The 18,743-nt window shown below is 42.7% G+C and overlaps 1 protein-coding gene across 6 annotated transcripts in view; it reads left to right on the plus strand.

Moving 5' to 3' along the window:
- Positions 1–18,743, plus strand: part of slc20a2 (solute carrier family 20 member 2) — a 60,566-nt gene that overhangs the window by 18,917 nt on the left and 22,906 nt on the right. For 3 of the 6 annotated variants that reach the window (XM_061767469.1, XM_061767470.1, XM_061767475.1), the window contains exons 2-4: positions 15,157–15,713; positions 17,427–17,567; positions 17,860–17,945. In XM_061767469.1, the coding sequence (XP_061623453.1) occupies positions 15,425–15,713; positions 17,427–17,567; positions 17,860–17,945 (516 nt within the window). In that variant the 5' untranslated portion in view covers positions 15,157–15,424. Of the gene's footprint in view, positions 1–6,882; positions 7,208–9,582; positions 9,941–15,156; positions 15,714–17,426; positions 17,568–17,859; positions 17,946–18,743 lie in introns of those variants that run through there. The other 3 variants (XM_061767471.1, XM_061767474.1, XM_061767472.1) reach the window with 3 other exon arrangements.

An 18,743-nucleotide genomic window follows, 5' to 3' on the forward strand; every position in this document is an offset into this window, starting at 1 on the left:
GTGTTGCAGCCTTATTCAAATGTTTTTTTTTGTTTTTGTTTGTGTGTTTTTTTTTCTTTTTTTTTTTCTTTACTGGGCAACATTTGTTCCAATAATAAACATGCCACTGTGAACCTGAACCAGGATCAAATGTGTGATTCAAAATGCATTCAAAGTGCTCTGGTTCAGACCAGAGTTTTGAAGCATAAGTGTGGACACATCCTCAGTTGCTCCCTTTGAGGACCCCTTCATGTGATGAAAGTCCCCGGTTGAAGTTGTGAAATTCCCCTCTTTATTGTGATCGCCACAAGTTCAACCTGGCTAAGGCTAGCTGCACGTTTATGAGCATTACACTTAGTTTTTACCTTAAAATAACAGCGTGCCACTAATCCACTGACTCTCTGACTGGCGGACCTAATCCGTCTGGCCTCGTGCCTAAACGGCCGTGAGGAGCCCTCGTGCACCGAGGTTAAATGCATAGTTAATACGGGAAGTGCGTCCACGTCTGAGCAGAAGGAAGCCATTGTTCCTGTGTGCAGGACCCTGTGTGTCCCCTCCCCGCCTCATCTCCCACGATGTGCTCACAGCGGCAGACCTAATCAAAGCGCTCCCTAATACCGTTAGCTGGGTCATGTGCTGAAAGCCAGGATTAGGAGCAGGAGGGCACAGGCCAATAGATCCATTTTAGCAGGGAACCTTCTTTCTCTCACTTACTCTTACATCTCTTTCTATGTACTGTAGATACAGGCGTCGGATGTCACAAATGCTTCTCCAAGATAATAACAATATGTTGCATGTGGTTTTATGCTATATGTACGCACTGTATGCGTTCCCCCTCAAATCTGGCAAGACATACAGACTTTAGCACAAAACATTACAATAACATAGTAAATAAAAATCATAAAAGGGGACATATCGTGTAAACATGACTTTTCAATTGTTTGTATACAAATATTTTTGTCTCTAGGGTGCCAGCTAACCAAGTAAATAAATATTTTGTGTGCTGCCTATTTCCAAAAATGTGTCTGTAACCAAGCCGTTTTGATTTTTGCCCAACTGTGATGTCACCACGGGGTATTTGTGTTTGGCGATTAGTGTGTTGATCCTCTGCATGCACTAATGATCTGCTAATTGACAAGTGTAATTTGGCAGCTTGGTAGTGAAGTGCTGCCTCCATAAGTGAAAATGCAGCTATTATTGGTTCTCGGGTGTGCTTCCCACTTGCTTTTTTCCTTTCAAAGTAATATTCTGATTCCAGTGCCAAACAGCTCCACTGCGGGTTGTTATGGTAACGCAAAGCTGTACTCCCATTCCCACAACCCACAATAGAAGGAGTGAGCAGTGGCTCATTTGCATGCGACAAGAAGAAAGCGTACTGGAATTCTTCATCCTCGTGTGTTTTATTATGATACGTAGGAACTGTTTTAATTTGTGATTTTTATTTTTTTTAAGTATAGCTAGCACCTTTAAAATATACTGTAATTGCCTGTAGATCACTATTATCTTTTAATGACTCCTTAAGTTAACATCAATTGTTATGTTATTAACATTTTTATGATTTTTATGTAATGTTTTATAGTTGACATTTGTAGTGTTGACAGATCACAGGCATCCACTCCGGCAACAGTTTTAGACTTGAGTGCCAAGTTCAATGTACCGAAAATGTATTCGGCATTCTGAGAGACATTAGAACCAAGACAGATACCGGTAATAATGATTTGTATGTTTCACTAATTTGCCATGTTTATTTCGAAGTCAACAGTGACAATATGGTGGTCTTTTTAAAGCGAGACTCTCTTTTTACGTGGATCACGTTTCTGTTGCCAGGGTTATGTAAGATGACAGCCATACGTTAACATTTGTTAAAGACATTTAGGAGTCCCTTCTCATGAAGAAGTCATTTGACAGTTATGTGTGGATTTGTGGACGGAGAAACTGACTGGAGGGGAGTCACGCAACTCACAAAAGAGCATTGCTATGAAATGTCATTATTCAATGTTGCACCTCATCTACCATCTCTCTACAGGCCACTTGGCCCCAGTAACACATGTTCATACAGAGTCTAGCCGGTCCTAGATTACCAGTCTTGGCTCTGGAAAACCAGGTCGGTATGTTGAACTTCCTGGTGCTGCTGTTTTTATGAGGCCAGAGCCAGATTAACATTTCTCTGGTGCACACACAACCTACTCATGAGTGGGTAGCAAGGAGGACGGGGGGAGAAGGCGTGAAGCTTTCCAGTTTGTACCGCCACCGATTCTTGGAAGAGAAGTGCTACTGGAAAAGACCTTTCAGGGTAAGATGCCTCCGACATGCAGGAACATGGAAGTAGGAGAGAGAACAAGATGAAAACTGGACACCCCCCTTTTTGTAAGAAGGCTCAATTATTGGTAGGTAGAAATTGTGCCAGTTGTCTTATAAAAAGAATCGGGCCTGCCCTGCAGTGTTGGTCAATACCTGAGCCAGCTTTGTTCTCAGAGGGTAGGAATAGTCGACACTCGACGGGCCTGTGTTTTTATGAATGTGTGTCTACGCTGATGGTTTGTAGTGCACAGCATGATTTTACAGAGGAAGTCAAAAGATGCACTAGTTTCACAATTCGGACCCAAAGCCGAACCAAATATTCAGGAAAAATTTAGTATTTAAACATTGCCTGTACAGCTAGTAAAGGTTTTATGATGGCGACAGTTTGACCCAACGATTTTTTCTCTTCCCATTATTTCCAATAGGAAATAAATTCTAAATCCAAACAGATGGCCGACGTCCCGTCCCACAACATTTTGTGTTCCACCTTAAAGGTTCCACTGCACGTTGTTCAGAGTCTTATTTGGATGCTCTTTGAAACCCCCTCTCAAACAAACAAACACATACACACAGTGTCAGGACAGCGGTGTTACTTAAAAAAAGTCGAAAGTGAGAAGTCACTTTGCCATTTTGGAGTGGGCGAGTGAAACCAAAGAGAGCTGACCTTAAAACACTATTTTAACATAACTTAGTCAGCACTGTGGAGCAGAGTTTATTGTTTGCTGTTGTAACGTGGCTGGCGCTCCTGTTTGTTGCTAAGGCTGCCGGCATTGGTCCATTGTTTGGAGCGTGACACTATAGCCGGTTGTAATCACTCCAAACCTTTTCTGTTTGTTTTCGGTTTGTGTTTGTAACTGATGCAACGCAAAGACTTTTTCTTGAAATAGACATTTACGACAACGCTGTCATTTTGCATATAAACTCTAAAAAGGCTGGAAAAAGGGCATGTAATGTAGGTTTCTATCAAAGTTAGAAGTTTAGATTACATTTTAAAATTAGGGGTTGAGCTGCAGAGTGATCACAAGGTGACAGTGAGATAATGGTCTGTTATCTTGCCATTAGCCAAACTAAAATTGAATCTGTTACATGGGATGCCTCTCTCATGTTTTCATTAATAGGCTTAATAGGACAGGTAGTCAAGAGCATTTCACCTCCATAAAGATGGCAACCAGTTTGTAAATGAAACTAAGTGCTAACAAGGATGAAAATGGCCATAACGATGAACACATTTTACAGCTGACTGAGATGGTGCATTGAGCTGCAAAGATGGTGAAAAATGGCTAGCCATGGGTAATGTTATACACCATAATGCATTTCCATAGTCATCAAAACTTGAAGCTCAGATGTGATACTGGATAATTTGCAGGATCTTCTGGTTTTCGTAGATGAAAGTTCTTGTTGGTGTGTCATTCAGACAATTAAAGGACAGAAAATCTAATCTGAAATATCTTGGGAAAGGGGCAATCAGAGGAGACCATTTATAGTGGGATGTGTCGTTTTGGCCATTTGTTCGCCTGACAAAGGCGTTCTTGGAGTTTGAAAATAAAAAAAGCTTGATCATTTCTTTAAAAATTTTAGTGTGGGCATGTTCGAGTACATCACAGTCAAAGCAGCAATTGCGCAACTGCCACTCCAGCAAATTACACATCATCTTCTTTACCTTTTGGCTTGTCCCGTTAGGGGTCGCCGCAGGATGTCATCCTTTTCCATTAAGCCTATCTCCTGCATCTGCCTCTCTAACACCAATTGCCTCTCCTCTGGATGTGTCCAAACCATCGAAGTCTACTCTCTAACTTTCTCTCCAAAACATCTAACCTTGGCTGTCCCTCTGTTGAACTCATTTCTAATCATATCCAACCAACCTGGTCACTCCTAGAGACTCTCTTCAGTGCCACTCTCTCTAATCGGTACATCATGGCTGGCCTCACCACTATCTTATTAACTTTGCCCTTCATATAGCAGAGGCTCTTCTGTCACACAACACACCTGACACCTTCTTCCACCCGTTCCAACCTGCGTGGACCTGTTTCTTCATTTCCTGACCACAATCACCATTGCTCTGGACTGTTGACACCAAGTATTTAAAGTCATCCACCCTTGCTATCTCTTTCTCCCTTTAGCCTCACTCTTCCCCCTCCACCCCTCTCATTCATGCACATATATTCTGTTTTACTTCGGCGAATCTTCATTCCTCTCCTTTCCAGTGCATGCCTCCCTTTCTAACTATTCCTCCACCTGCTCCCTGCTTTCACTGCAGATCACAATGTAATCTGCGAACATCATGGTCCATGGGGGTTCCAGTCTAACCTCATCTGTCAGCCTGTCCATCACCACTGCAAACAGGAAGGGGTTCAGGGCTGATTCCTGATGCAGTCCCACCTCCACCTTAAATTCCTCTGTCATACCTTCATCACACCTCACCACTGTTCTGCTGCCCTCATGTTCTGTATTATTCTAACATACTTCTCTGCCACTCCAGACTTCCTCATGCAGTACCACAGTTCCTCTCTGGGTACTGTCATAGGCTTTCTCTAGAGCTACAAAGACACAATGTAGCTCCTTCTGACCTCTGTACTTCTCCATCAACACCCTCAAGCCAAATAATGCATCTGTGGCACTCCTTCTAGGCATGAAACCATAATGTTGCTCGCAAACACTCACTTCTGTCCTGAGTCTAGCCTCCACTAGTCTTTCACATAGCTTCATTGTGTGGCTCATCAACTTTATTCCTCTATAGTTCCAACAGCTCTGCAGATCACGCTTGGTCTTAAAGATGGGCACCAGCACACTTTTCATACATTCCTCAGGCATCTTCTCACCCACTAGAATTTATAGTGAACAAGCTGGTCAAAAACTCCACAGCTACCTCTCCTAGAGGCTTCTATACCTCCACAGGAATGTCATCAGGACCAACTGCCTTTCCAATTTTCATCCTCTTTAGTACCTTTCTAACTCCCCCCTTACTAATAATTGCCACTTCCTGGTCCACCACACTTGCCTCTTCTACTCTTCCTTCTCTCTCATTTTCCTCGTTCATCAACTCATCAAAGTATTATTTCCATCTATCCAGCACACTACTGGCACCAGTCAACACATTTCAATCTATATCCTTAATCACCCTAACTTGCCGCAATTCCTTCCCATCTCTAGCCCTCTGTCTGGCCAACCTGTATCGATCCTTTTCTCCTTCTTTATTGTCCAACCTGGCATACATTTCATCATATGCCTCGTTTGGCCTTTGCCACCTCTACCTTCGCCATATGCTGCATCTCCATGTATTCATTTCGCCTCTCCTCAGACCTTTCAGTGTCCAACTTCTTCTTTGCTATCCTCTTGTATGATTTCCTGTACTTTGAGGTTCCACCACCAAGTCTCCTTCTCCCCTTTTCTACCAGAAGATACACCAAGTACTGTCCTGCCTGTCTCTCTAATCACCTTGGCTGTAGTGGTCCAGACCTCTGGAAGCTCCTCCTATTCACCGAGAGGCTGTCTTACCTCTTCTCGAAAAGCCACACAACACTCTTCCTTTCTTAGCTTCCAGCACATGGTTCTCTGCTCTGCCTTTGTCTTCTTAATCTTCCTCCCCACCACCAGTCATCTTACACACCACCATCCTAGCCACACTCGCCTCTACCACTACCTCACAGTCAGTAACCTCCTTCAGATGACATCGTCTGCACAAGATGTAATCCACCTGCGTGCTTCTACCGCCACTCTTGTAGGTTACCCTCTGTTCCCGTCCATTTCTGGAAGAAAGTATTCACTACGGCCATTTCCATCCTTTTTGCAAAGTCTACCACTATCTGTCCCTCCAAGTTCCTTTCCTGGATGCCAAACATACCCATCACTTCTTCATCACCCCTGTTTCCTTGACCAACATGTCCGTTACAAGCTGCACAAATCACGACACTCTCACTGTCTGGGATGCTCAAAACTACTTCGTCTAGCTCCTTCCAGAATTTCTCTAGTCCACATCCTACCTGTGGGGCATAGCTACCAATAACACTATACATATCACCGTCAATTTCAAGTTTCAGCCTCATCACCCGATCTGATACTCTTTTCACCTCCAAGACATTCTTAGCTAACTCTTTCTTCAAAATAACCCCTCCATTTCTCGCTCATATTTGTTTTGCAAAGTTGTAAGCCGGATGCCCTTCCTGACGCAACCTTCTGCATTTGCGTTTTTACTGGCTTGTGCCCCCCATAGGGCTGTATTTGCATGTCCAGCACATTGCGCCATTGTAGTATCCATCACATTAATTGCCAAAGTCAACATTAAGATTATATCACATATACAACGGTGAACAGTATTTATATCAAGCTTTGCATATTACAGCAGGTTGTTGTTCAGAACGAGGTCAATTGCATCCCTGTTTGGTTGCATCAGAAGGTTTATGTTAGCACTCGACCAGGTGCAAAATGTCTGCTATACAGAGAAAGCAACAGGAGTAGTCAATAAAGTCTTTGGGAAAAGTCAAGCGGCTGCGGTGAGACCAAGTGAGAGGCAGAGTGTCTGTTTGTGTGGAGACTTTGGAGGTGGTGTTGAAACAGACATGCTTATTTCAGTCATGCATGGTGTTGTTGTCATTCTTGAACACCACCCCTCCTCCTCCTCCTGCACATGGAGCCTGACTGATCATAACACAGCACAGCGTGTATGTATATGTGTGTGTGTGTGTGTTCATGTGCGTGCACTTGGCTCGTAGGCGACAGCGCCCTCCCGCTGCGGAGCACAGAGTCAGAGTCAGCAGGTGCAGCTGACGCAGAAAGGCTTTCGAGCAGGCAGGGCCAGTTGGGGCACCGAGAGGGAGAGGAGCCACGGGAGCACCGGCTAACAACTCTCAGACAAATCAATGTCCGTTTAGAAGGCTGAGAGAAGCAAGCGGAGACTGGACCTACAAATACCTTTGCTTCTGTCATGTATGTAAGTAACATTTGGGTTTGGTTATATGGTTGAATTGGGGCGACGTTTGTGTGGAAGTTGGGAAAGAATCAGCAAGGCATAAATCATTCGATTAGATGGATTCATATCTGTCATAAATTGTAAAATACTACAGAGTTGTGGATTGGAGGGGAAAAACACCTCTGACAGGTTAGTTAATCATGCCGGGCTCTCGCAGAGGGAGTGAAGTATTCCTCTCACATAGTTGTTAAGCATTAGCAAACCAGACTCTGCTTTTTGTCTGGAGAATGACGACCCTGCTGTAACTCAGGGCTTGCCAGGTCGACGAAACAAGCGACATAGAGGCACACTGTTCTCAATGTGTGAGTGAAAGGAACAATTGTGGCAGAGATGGTGTGTGTGATCGTGTGCAATGAGGCTGCGTAACCAAGACAATGTTACTACATGGTGCAACATCAGCATCATTACTTCCCCCAAGGAGCTTATGTTTTAATGACTGTTTGTTGGCATAATTACAGAAAAAATACTAAAGCGTATGGCTGCAGCTATTGAATAGTTTTTCTACTGACCCTACCTCTCGCCCGAAGATAGCTGGGATAGGCTCCAGCATTCCCGGAACCCTAGTGAGGATAAGCGGTATGGAAAATGGATGGATGGAAATTATGCTACCAATTATGTAGTAATCGGATTAAAATTGATTATTGAAATTATTGAACAACAAAATGCACATTTGAAGTATTGTTGTCCATTTGGAGTCACCAGCCTCAAGTTTCACACTATTATATCAGTGACTTTGTGTGTGTGTGTGTGTGTGGCTTTATACGGTGGGGCCTGGCCTCGTGACTGATGTGGGAGTCAGCGAATGAGAGTGTAGAATTGGCTGTTGTGAGCTCAGGTTAGCGGCTGGCTGTTAACTGGCTAACTGTTAGCCAGTCTGTATACTGTTGTGTACCTGGGTGTCAGTTGTGTCCGTACCAGCGCGTTTATCAATGTGCTTATTACGTGTTTGTTTTGTTCAACAAAGTGATTGAAAGTGCACAGATAGCTGTGTCTATTCTTGAGTAATTGCGGGATCATCACAATACCTTCTAACTAGCACTGGTAGACTTTATTAAATAACCTAACATTTAATACCATGTGTTGGCATTCATAGACGTGTGCTGTTGTGATACGTTAGCTAGTTCTGCTTTGCTCTGGACAAATTGCACTTTCTTTAAATGTGAAATGATCCCAAACTTTGGACTTTCTTCATGGCTCGCCGGAATCTTGCCAACTAATTTTTACACAGAGTGGTGCGTGTGTCTACAGTAAGATTTGTGCGTCTTGAGATATTATCATTGCGAATCTTCAAAACAGAGATTTTGCTGAATTTTTTTTGCAACTGAATTATTCAAACTATTCAATTAATCGTTTCAGCCCCACTAAACTGAAGAAGAAGACTCCATTACATTCTGGTTATAGGGGCAGATTCAGTTTTGTTTAACTTTTAACTACCCTTTTCAACAGTTTCCTTCATTTATAGCTGAATAATGTATGAATGCTAATAACAAAATGGAGGCATACAGAATGGAAGGGCTATTTAAGAAGATGAATAATTTAGCATTGTTAAGTTTTGGCGCTACGGTCGCCGACAGGTTAGCACATCTGCCTCACAGTTCTGAGGACTGGGGTTCAAATCCCGGCCCCGTCTGTGTGGAGTTTGCATGTTCTCCCCATGGCTCCATGGTTTTTCTCCGGGTACTCCGGTTTCCTCACACATCTCAAAGAAATATGCGTGGTAGGTTGATTGAAGACTCTAAATTTCCCGTAGGTGTGAATTTGAGTGTGAATGGTTTTATGTTGATATGAACTGGCGACCAGTTCAGGGTGTACCCTGCCTCTCGCCCGAAGATAGCTGGGATAGGCTCCATCCCGCCCTGCGACCCTAGTGAGGAAAAGCGGTACAGAACATGGATGGATGGATAGTTTTGGGGCTTCCCATCGCAGATGTTTTTCTTCTTCTGAATGGGAACTAGTTGAGTGAAACAACAGTACCTCTTCAGGTGGCAGCCAAGTACTGCCCTCAGATTTACCTCCACTGCTTCAAGATGGAATTTATGAACAACCAGTTCTACACACACAAAGTACCCATACTCAGTACAATTGTAGAATTTAACTGATCCACAACGTTGCTATCCTCAGAGATCTACACTATTATTTTTAGAATGAAAAGTTGTGGTTTTCAGTGTCCTTCATCCAGCAAACACTTCTCGCAATCCACACAGACAATCACCTGGCATGTTTACACTACTCCGCCGTCATTGGCTACCTCCTTCTCTCCCGTCCACCCTCTCTGCACACCAACAGCCACTCATTGGCCGCCGTGTGTTCTCAACATGAATATTATCCTTTGGAAAGGCTGTCTAGACTCGTTTCGGTTCTGATTTTCTTTCTCTCTGTCTCTCTCTCTCTCTCTCTCTCTTTCTCTCGCTTTCTGTTGCTCGGCCACTCCTGCAACAACGCCACAACCTGCTGAAGTCTCACTCTGACTCTCCTGCTCTATCCTGCCTCCTTTCACTGCTCCTGTCATCAGCTTCTCTCTCTCTCCTCATCTTCTTTCCTGTCAGCCTCACACGCTGCCTCCTTTGGGGTTTTGTCTTTCCAGCTTATCCCCCGTCAACCACTACGTCCACCCCCCGTGGCTCTTTTCCCTCCAAACGCTGCTGTATTGTCTTCACCCGCATTACTTTCTTAGAGATGTGGGGACACGTGAAGGTGAGTGGAGTTGACTTTCCGGATTTCTCTCCCTCGCTCTCTTTTCATCACATCTCTGTCACAACTCAGTAAGCCATCTGTTACAGTGTCCTTGGATGTCAGGTGTATCACAACAAGGCCGTGTGTCATTATCCTGTGCTGCATGCGACTTACGCTTCTGGTCCTTTCAGCGTTCAGCCACAGATGAACGAGGGGAGGCGGGGCCGGAGAGGACGGTGCTGCCGCGCGTCAATGCAGGCCCGAGCTCGTGACACTGTGTTTTGCGCCAGCTGTAGTGGCGGTGCTGCAGTGGCATCTCGGGCAGATTAATGAGCATTGTGCTACAAACAGTGAGAGGAGGGATCGCATTGTTTGCTCGGCGCGTGCTTCCAGAGGCTGACGTTTTAGCTTAACAAGCTAGTCTGGAGTCAGGACATTATTTTTTGTAAAGCTACGCACATACTGAGCAAATTAAGTCAATTGCAAGCCTTAAAGTCTTGTTGTACAGTGTAATGGAGGGAACAAGGAGCGATTGGCAGCTCCCGACTGGCTGTCAGAGGCAACAGTGATGAGGCAGAGTTGCAACTTAATTTTCCCAAGTCTGAGCCTTTTTCCATCACTGCTTCTGTATATAGTGGATGAACAGATAGCTTAAATCATGTTCGGAAGGGTGTATTTATGTGGCTGTATCTCCTTCTTTGACCTCCAGAATGTAGCTGGCTGTGCCAAAAATAATTCTCAAGAGCTTGTTGTCACTTTCAAGTGCTCTTTATTCATGTTTTCAGGACAGGACGGCAGCTCATCAACACACCACCAGCATCTTTGGCTTATACTTCTTATCACCTGCAATGTGAAAACATTGGCTCACAAACACAGAGAAGTCAATTATCACTAACTGACTATGAACTCTGCACCTACAGTACAAAATTATGCATCGCGAACATCGAAGCGACACCAGGCAGCCGCCAATGATTGCGGGATAATCAGCTTTGCCTTTTTGAACAGCTGCCGCACCCAAATACAGAAGTTTGTGTTGTGTAAACATGGATTTTGTCAGCATCAGCACCTCGGACAGTGGTCGTGCAGGAATGTCGTACAGGATAATAATGTTTGGTGTTGACTGACACTGTTGGAGAGATACTAATTTACGGTAACGAGATGTTTCTTATTGTGGTTGTAGTGAGCAGTGGTGTACAACTGTACTGCATCGTACGGAAAGCTGTTTAAATACTACCAGATTTGTTGATGCAACATCCATTTTCTATACCGCTTTATCCTCACACTGGTTAATTCTCCTTCTATTGTACATTTGTGCCTTATGTTTTGGCCAGTGAGTGCATATTATTATAATTTACCTGACAAAGTTTTCTATTTCATATTTGAGTTGCTTGATGATATTTAATTTTCTGCTTCAACGCCACTTGAACTCCCACATTGCATTCTTAAACAAATTCTCTGAATGTCCTTTTCTGTTTTTTTTTTTTTTGCCAGGGCTGACAATATTTTACAAGCTTTTTATGACTAGACTCTCTATAGAAGGTCCCTGCTTGATAAAAGAAGGGCATTTATGCAGGTTGCATAAGATTTTATTCATTTAAAAAAAAAAAAAGATATTGTATTCAAACACCTGCATGAGTTTCCAATTTCTTATCAAGCAGTCACTGTACTTGACCTTGAGTCTGCTTAGGTTTCTTTGAATATGCTGAAGGTCAGACAACAAATCCCCTCATAAATGTGTATCTTAATAAATATCCTGGAAGACTTAATTTAATTCAGTAGTTCAATAAAAAAATGTACTACATCCATCCATCCATTTTTTGAGCTGCTTCTCCTCACTAGGGTCGCGGGCATGCTGGAGCCTATCCCAGCTATCATCGGGCAGGAGGCGGGGTAATACCCTGAACTGGTTGCCAGCCAATCGCAGGGCACATACAAACAAACAACCATTCGCACTCGCATTCACACCTACAGGCAATTTAGAGTTATCGATTAACCTACCATGCATGTTTTTGGGATGTGGGAAGAAATCGGAGTGCCCGGAGAAAACCCACGCAGGCACGGGGAGAACATGCAAACTCCACACAGGCGGGGCCGGGGATTGAACCCCAGTTCTCAGAACTGTGAGGCAGACGCTCTAACCAGTCTAATACAATTTCCATCCGACTCAGTATCACATGACTATAAATGTAGTTGAAATACCGTAAGCGTGTGTAGCTGCAGGACAGCTGCTAGCATGGAAAACAAGGTCAAATAGATCGACGAGAAGAAATGTGCCCCAGGAGCTTTGGATACATGGAGGCAGGAAACACAAAGAGCAGTGATGTACGAGTAGTCAGGATTCGTCAGGATGCACAGGTCGGCATGATCCAATAAAGATAGAAATGTTGTATAAGTCTGGTATTTCTTGCCCGTTGGGAATAACAGCATTCTGTCTTTCATCATAATTTAACAGGAAGTGTTGAAACCTTCTCAAGGGAGCTATATCACCTGGCTGTAAATTATTAACTCGATGTGGTTTAGTGGCAATCATTTTGACGGACAGGATTGTCATTCACAGCATCTTCTAGCCCAGTCTGGAGACAGCTTCTTTTTGCTGGTCTGTCTCTGTGGGAAAGGTAATAATAGTTTACTTTGTCAGTTAAATTTACAGCCTTTTTAGACATTTGACAGCAAACCCCAAGCACTCTTTACAACCCTCACTGCAGCAGGGAAAATTAAACGCTTCAGATTTTAACTTAACTGAAGAATTAAATAACCCTGTGCATCCATCAAGATGGCACATACTGATCCAGTGTGGTTTCCCAATCAAAGCCACTTTAGCTTTTATGTGTGTGCTGTGGTCCAATTGGGGATAAAGAATAGTGTGTGACCTCAGTATTTCCAGATGGAGCTCTCCTGTGAGGAAGAGAGTTACTGCTTGCGCCCCCACTCGCAATGAGCACAGCTCATGCTGAGCTTATCGACTTGTTTACATGGAACACTCCCTGTGAGCAATTGACACAACCGTAGAAGGCAATGGTGCGTTCGGCTCATTAAAGCAGTATTATGTTTGTTTCTAATTTTACATCAGATTCAGTATCATTGTCAGCCTCTCTATCATTACATTCTAATTGAAAAAATAGTGTAAAATTCATTGGTGAAGCAAAATGAAGTACAAAATGGGGGGGGGGGGGGGGTGCTTGGTTTGTGATGGAGTTCCATTCCTGCCGTGGCGACAAACCCGGATTTTAAAGCAAGTCTTAAATTACCTTAGTCCATCACTAACCAATGGTAGCGCAATAATAAATGCATAAATACATTACATATTTGTTTGAAAAACACTTCGAGTGAAGGTTGGGCATCGAGAACCGATTGGAACTGGGACTAACGTACCGGTTCTACCAGTTTCGATGCCTAGTCCTCCAGCCGTGAAGAAGAACTGGCGAAAAGCAACGAAGAAGCGCCGTAAACCAACGAAGAAGAACGGGCACGATGACGGGCTTGTGCCCAACGGCAGCGGGGGCGGCGTACAAAAGTGGGTCTTAACTTTGTTAAAATGAATCACCAGTCGCCTCAGTGCAACACAGATTAGACACAGATTATATTGAAGTCAAGTTAAAACTTCCACATATAAACCATTTGACGAAACAGAATACAGGGGCAGCTATATAGCATTGTTAAAATAACTATTTTAAAATAACTATTTTACCAGTGCTGTCAGTGAAGTCAACGCTCAGTCAACTGGGCGAGTGAAATAAAATAGTTAAAACAGTTTAAATAACTATTCTAACAATGCTATATTTAACTTTTAGCTGAACCATTCATTAATGAATATTAAGTCAATTGGGTTAGTTCCACACACATTTGCCTTTTAGTCCATAGGTTTGATATTGGTTATAAAGAACCTCGAGTCAAATGTTCATATTAGTCTAGGCTGCGGGCTGCTAAGACAGTGGAAGTTCATAATTTGGACACCCTTTATTTAAACCTTGCAAACTTTTTGACCCAGCCCCCTAAAAGAATCTGAATCGAGAATCGTTTGGAACCGGAATCAAACTAAGGAACCGGAATCGGAACCGGAATCACTCAAATTCAAACGATTCCCAACCCTACTTTGAGGCTGTAAATATAAAGCATAAATGAAAAAGACTAAGTACGGTGGTAACCTTTTGTTTGGTTTGTACTTATCATTAAACCTTTCGTGGCTACTGGCACACGGTGATATTTTGTAATATGTCTCAGCTTCAAACTGCAACATGTTTTCAAATTGGAGAAAACTTTTTTTGACTTGGGTCGCTGCTTGTTGATAAGGAGTGATACTGGTTCCTGAAGCCAGACCAGTTGAGAACCACTGGTTCAAAGTACAACCTGACATCATCTATGGGAAGTTGAGTTACATCCACTAGCTCCTCCAGTCGGCAGTATTACGCTCAATACAACACTGGAATTAAAACAGGAGTTCGGAACATTTAGAAAGACATTCTCCCTCCCCATTTAAAAAAAAATATATACAAAAATTACAATTAATTGATTAACTGATACTTAACTTTCCCCATTGACCCCTAATGCTGACCTTAAGTGTGCAGATGAGTGTGCAATAGTGTGGGGATTTATCCAGTGTCACTTAAGTGTTCCGAAAACCATTATTCATTTACCACAAGTAATGAAGAAGTAATGTTTGTTCATCTATGTATGCCAGCAATGTTTAGTGACAGGCAGAACAATGAAATATTCTTCCACTAGACGACAGACGGTACGATAAATCCGTTTATCAATCTGTTGCCATTCATACTGCAGAAAAAATCATGCCACCTGCGAGTGCAGCTTTCCATCATTTCATTAGTGGGTAAATTGAGATGGGGTCATCATTATTTAGATATAAAGTATGTGCCTTGGCTCAATAAAGGTTGGGAAACACTGTTCTACAGTACTTAAGTGGTCTGTAATAGAAGTGGACCATCTTGGACACCTCTTAAAGTTGTTAGCACCAGCATCAGTGCCAAGGAAAAAAAACAATTTTGGTGTGGTTCCAGAACTTATTTATGGATAATTCTGAGCCATAGCAGAGAGCGGCCATGTCAAGACAGTCATTTGCATCATTGCCCAGACAGATTCCTTTAAAATGTACACTTCCCCAGTATTCCCACCCTTTTAGCTTTTCTGGAAAGTCACAAGGGTTTGTTGTCAGATCTGGTCTGATGCTGTTAAAAAGTAAGTCACGGTTCATTCGGCTAATCCGTCTCTCCTTTCTCTTGCAGGTGAGAGAAAGTGCGGACAGGCTGTCTCACATTAAAATATGGAATGCTCTCTGCACCCAGCATCACTAGTCTCTAATCTTTGGACTCAACTCCAAAAGCTTAGTTAACAGCTGTGCTCCACCCCTCCAGCTCTTTCTGACCAGGGGACGAAGAAAAGGAGCGGGCCTATCAACTCCTCCGCAAGCAGCCAAGAACACGCGCGGAGCTCTTTCCCTTTTTAGAATATTTAAGATTTTATTCTCTTTCTTCCGGGTGAAAGCATATCAAAATGGATCTGAATTCGTATCTGTGGATGGTAATTCTTGGCTTCATCATTGCCTTCATCTTGGCCTTTTCGGTGGGCGCCAACGACGTGGCCAACTCGTTTGGTACGGCGGTGGGCTCCGGCGTGGTCACGCTGAAGCAGGCCTGTATCCTCGCTTCCATCTTTGAGACGGTGGGCTCTATGCTGCTGGGGGCTAAAGTGGGCGAGACCATCCGCAAAGGCATCATCGACGTCAACCTGTACAACGAGACGGTGCCTGTGCTTATGGCAGGCGAGGTCAGCGCCATGGTCGGTAAGTTACCACAGATGTAGCAGGCATGCAGCTATTTAACAATTAATTATTTGACTACCCTTAAACTGATGGAGACCATAGACACAATTTGCAATTGTCTGTAGAGGTATTATTTTATTTTTTGTCTTTGTGCAGCATTTCTCAAGCAATCTAATACAAACATTCAGGCATTACAGTGACCGGCCCCAATATTGACTTGTGCTGTATCAAATATTCTGCCCTTACAAAGACAATAATGTTCCATTTTTATGATACTGTCACAGAGGTGTTCATTTAAAAAGATGTTCATTGTTATGGCTGTAGTTTGTAGCAGTGTACTGTTGCATTATATTGAGAGATGTTCCTAATTTAACTAATTAAGGTGACCCAAATATTAAGATACTATTAGTTGGTTGATATGTCTTTTACATATCAGACAGAACCCTATTCATTTTGGAATGGGGTAGCTGAGGTAAAAGGGGGCAAATCAGTACAAATATTATGTAGCAGTCTTCAATCAAACCTTTTCTTCAATTATTCCTCTGAGAGCCTATTTGTTTTGAACATACACTCCCAATTTTTTGGGTCACTTAGAAATCAAAGTCAACACAGAAGAGTCATTTAAAAAACACTTTTTGTCAATTAGGTAACATTAAATGAATCAGAAATACAGTTTTAACATTTGTCAACTGGAATCCAACCGTTTACTGCCACCGACGTATACATTTGTCAAGTATGTTTTTCAACTGGTAGGCGTGGAAGAGTGTCTCGCCCAGCTTGTCTGTGAAATTCAGGTTTGTAAACCAATGTAATGACTAACAGATCCCCATAGAAGGCGCCATGCATTGCTTTGGTTTAAAAATCAGCACAGCTTTTGAATAGAAGATAAAGATTAGATTAAATTAGGGTGGATCTCATCTTTTACATTGATTATGAGAAATGGCAACATGTTGGAAGTCGGACAAGTTTAAGCACCTCACACTCAAACAGAGTATGTACAGTATATGTATGGTGTAAACGGAGTGTGTGTCGCGATCGTGAGAAAAGATGACGCAGTTCATAGAGGGAATGTTGAACGTAAAAAAGCCACTTGACATTCAACACGAGTCACGCCGTGAGTCAGTGTCGCTCACTCACAAAAACAAAAAATATTAGCATCAGAGTCTTTGCTTGGCATGTTGCTTTTCACAAAAAAACACATTTTCTTCGCTTTTTGATCAGAAACCGGTTTTTGGTGAAACCAACCCATGTTCTACTGCTGATTACTTAAGAACAGAAAAAATCTCCAAAAATAAGAAAATTTATAAGCGACCCCCAAACTTTTGAGCTGTAGTGTATCTATACAACTGTGTGTTTTCATGGAAAACATGACATTGTCTGGAAGACCCCTAACTTGAACGATATTCTGACCCAAGGTGACCGAGGTAGGTCACTATACGACAAGGAACATGAGGTAACTTTCAGTATGTGGTCGCCGTTCAGGAACTAGCTGTAGCCAAGGGTCCACCTGTTGTACTGTCAGTTGTTTCACATGATCAGCGCCACAACCAAATTGATGAATTTTACAAATGAGTATGAGAATGTTTCCATTTTTTTCACTTTTGCCCAGATTAGTCAGTGTGAGGTGTAATACTTAAGTGGGTGAATCTCAGATTTTCACATTCACATCCATCCACCCACCCCACGTTTTGTTTGAATGCTTTAAATAGATTAACGTCTGTGTGTTGTTTACAGGCTCGGCAGTGTGGCAGCTCATCGCCTCCTTCCTCAAACTGCCCATTTCCGGAACCCACTGCATTGTGGGCGCCACTATCGGCTTCTCCATGGTCGCCATAGGCACCAAGGGCGTCCAGTGGATGCAGCTGGTTAAGATCGGTAATGTAAATCCTCTTGAAGTTGTTAGCTTAGTTTTTGTGAAACTCTCTGCGGGGAATTTATTTTTTTTTCTCCGACTGACAATCCACCGAGTGAGTTGCAAGAGTTACCTCCCCCACGTGGCTTAGCGTGGTCTGTTTTCAGAGGCGTGGGGAACGTGCATAAGGAGTTGACCCGAGGTCACGTGGGCTGAACAGAAAGACAAATACAAGTCGATGTGATATAGAAAGCGTGTACTACAATTGGTGCTTTTGAGTGTGTTACTATTCTGATCACTTCTCTCTGTGTGCAGTGTCGTCGTGGTTCATCTCCCCCTTGCTATCTGGACTCATGTCTGGAGTCCTCTTCCTTCTCATCAGGAATACCATTCTCAACAAGGTGGGTTGTTGGAATTTTTACACACTTCTTAATCAAGTAAATAATCCATCAGAGGGTTAGTATGGATCCCTTTATTCTTCTTAAATCTTAAGTCTCCCCTTGAGTTGGAAGAAGGATTCAAAATCCCTCAATATATTATTAACTGTTAAAGGAACACTTTCATTTGAACTGGCTTACAGGAAACAAAAAAAATTATTAAAATAAAAAAAATAATAATAAAAAAGAAATAAAAAAAAAAAACCTGGTTGTCATGTTTACAACTCTTATGGTACTTACACAGACAGTGTCATAAACAATTGGTCACTCCCTGATGCAATACATTTAGGCTTTCTAGTGTGTTAAAACAACAGGTTAAACATGAGAAATTGTCTTTTAACAAAACCGATTTCAACATATTAACTGTTAAAATGGGTTCGCACCAACAATTTGAGAAATTATTTTTTATAGTTAAGTGACATTGCCTATGGTGAGAACCTATTGCTGTAAAAGTGCAGTCAATCAAATCGAAACGTGTGGCTTTAAGATCCTTACTTAAACTGCTAGAGTTACTGTGTATCTGGAGTTATATAAAAAAAATGTTTTTAAAAACAGGCACGCACGTGCACAAGGGCACACACAAACTTGCTTCAACACTGATAAAATCCATTTGATTTGGCAACATCAGCGCATCTCGCGTTACATAACAAGCAATCTCTGGCAGACAAGGAAGGAAAACGTGTGGCGGCTCATTGTAAGGTCACGACGGCACGATCTCGGGATGAATGACTCACAGGACGATCCGGCTCAATCAGACTGACG

The sequence above is a fragment of the Phyllopteryx taeniolatus genome, chromosome 3 (genome assembly GCF_024500385.1).
Source record: "Phyllopteryx taeniolatus isolate TA_2022b chromosome 3, UOR_Ptae_1.2, whole genome shotgun sequence".
Classification (NCBI taxonomy): Eukaryota; Metazoa; Chordata; class Actinopteri; order Syngnathiformes; family Syngnathidae; genus Phyllopteryx; species Phyllopteryx taeniolatus.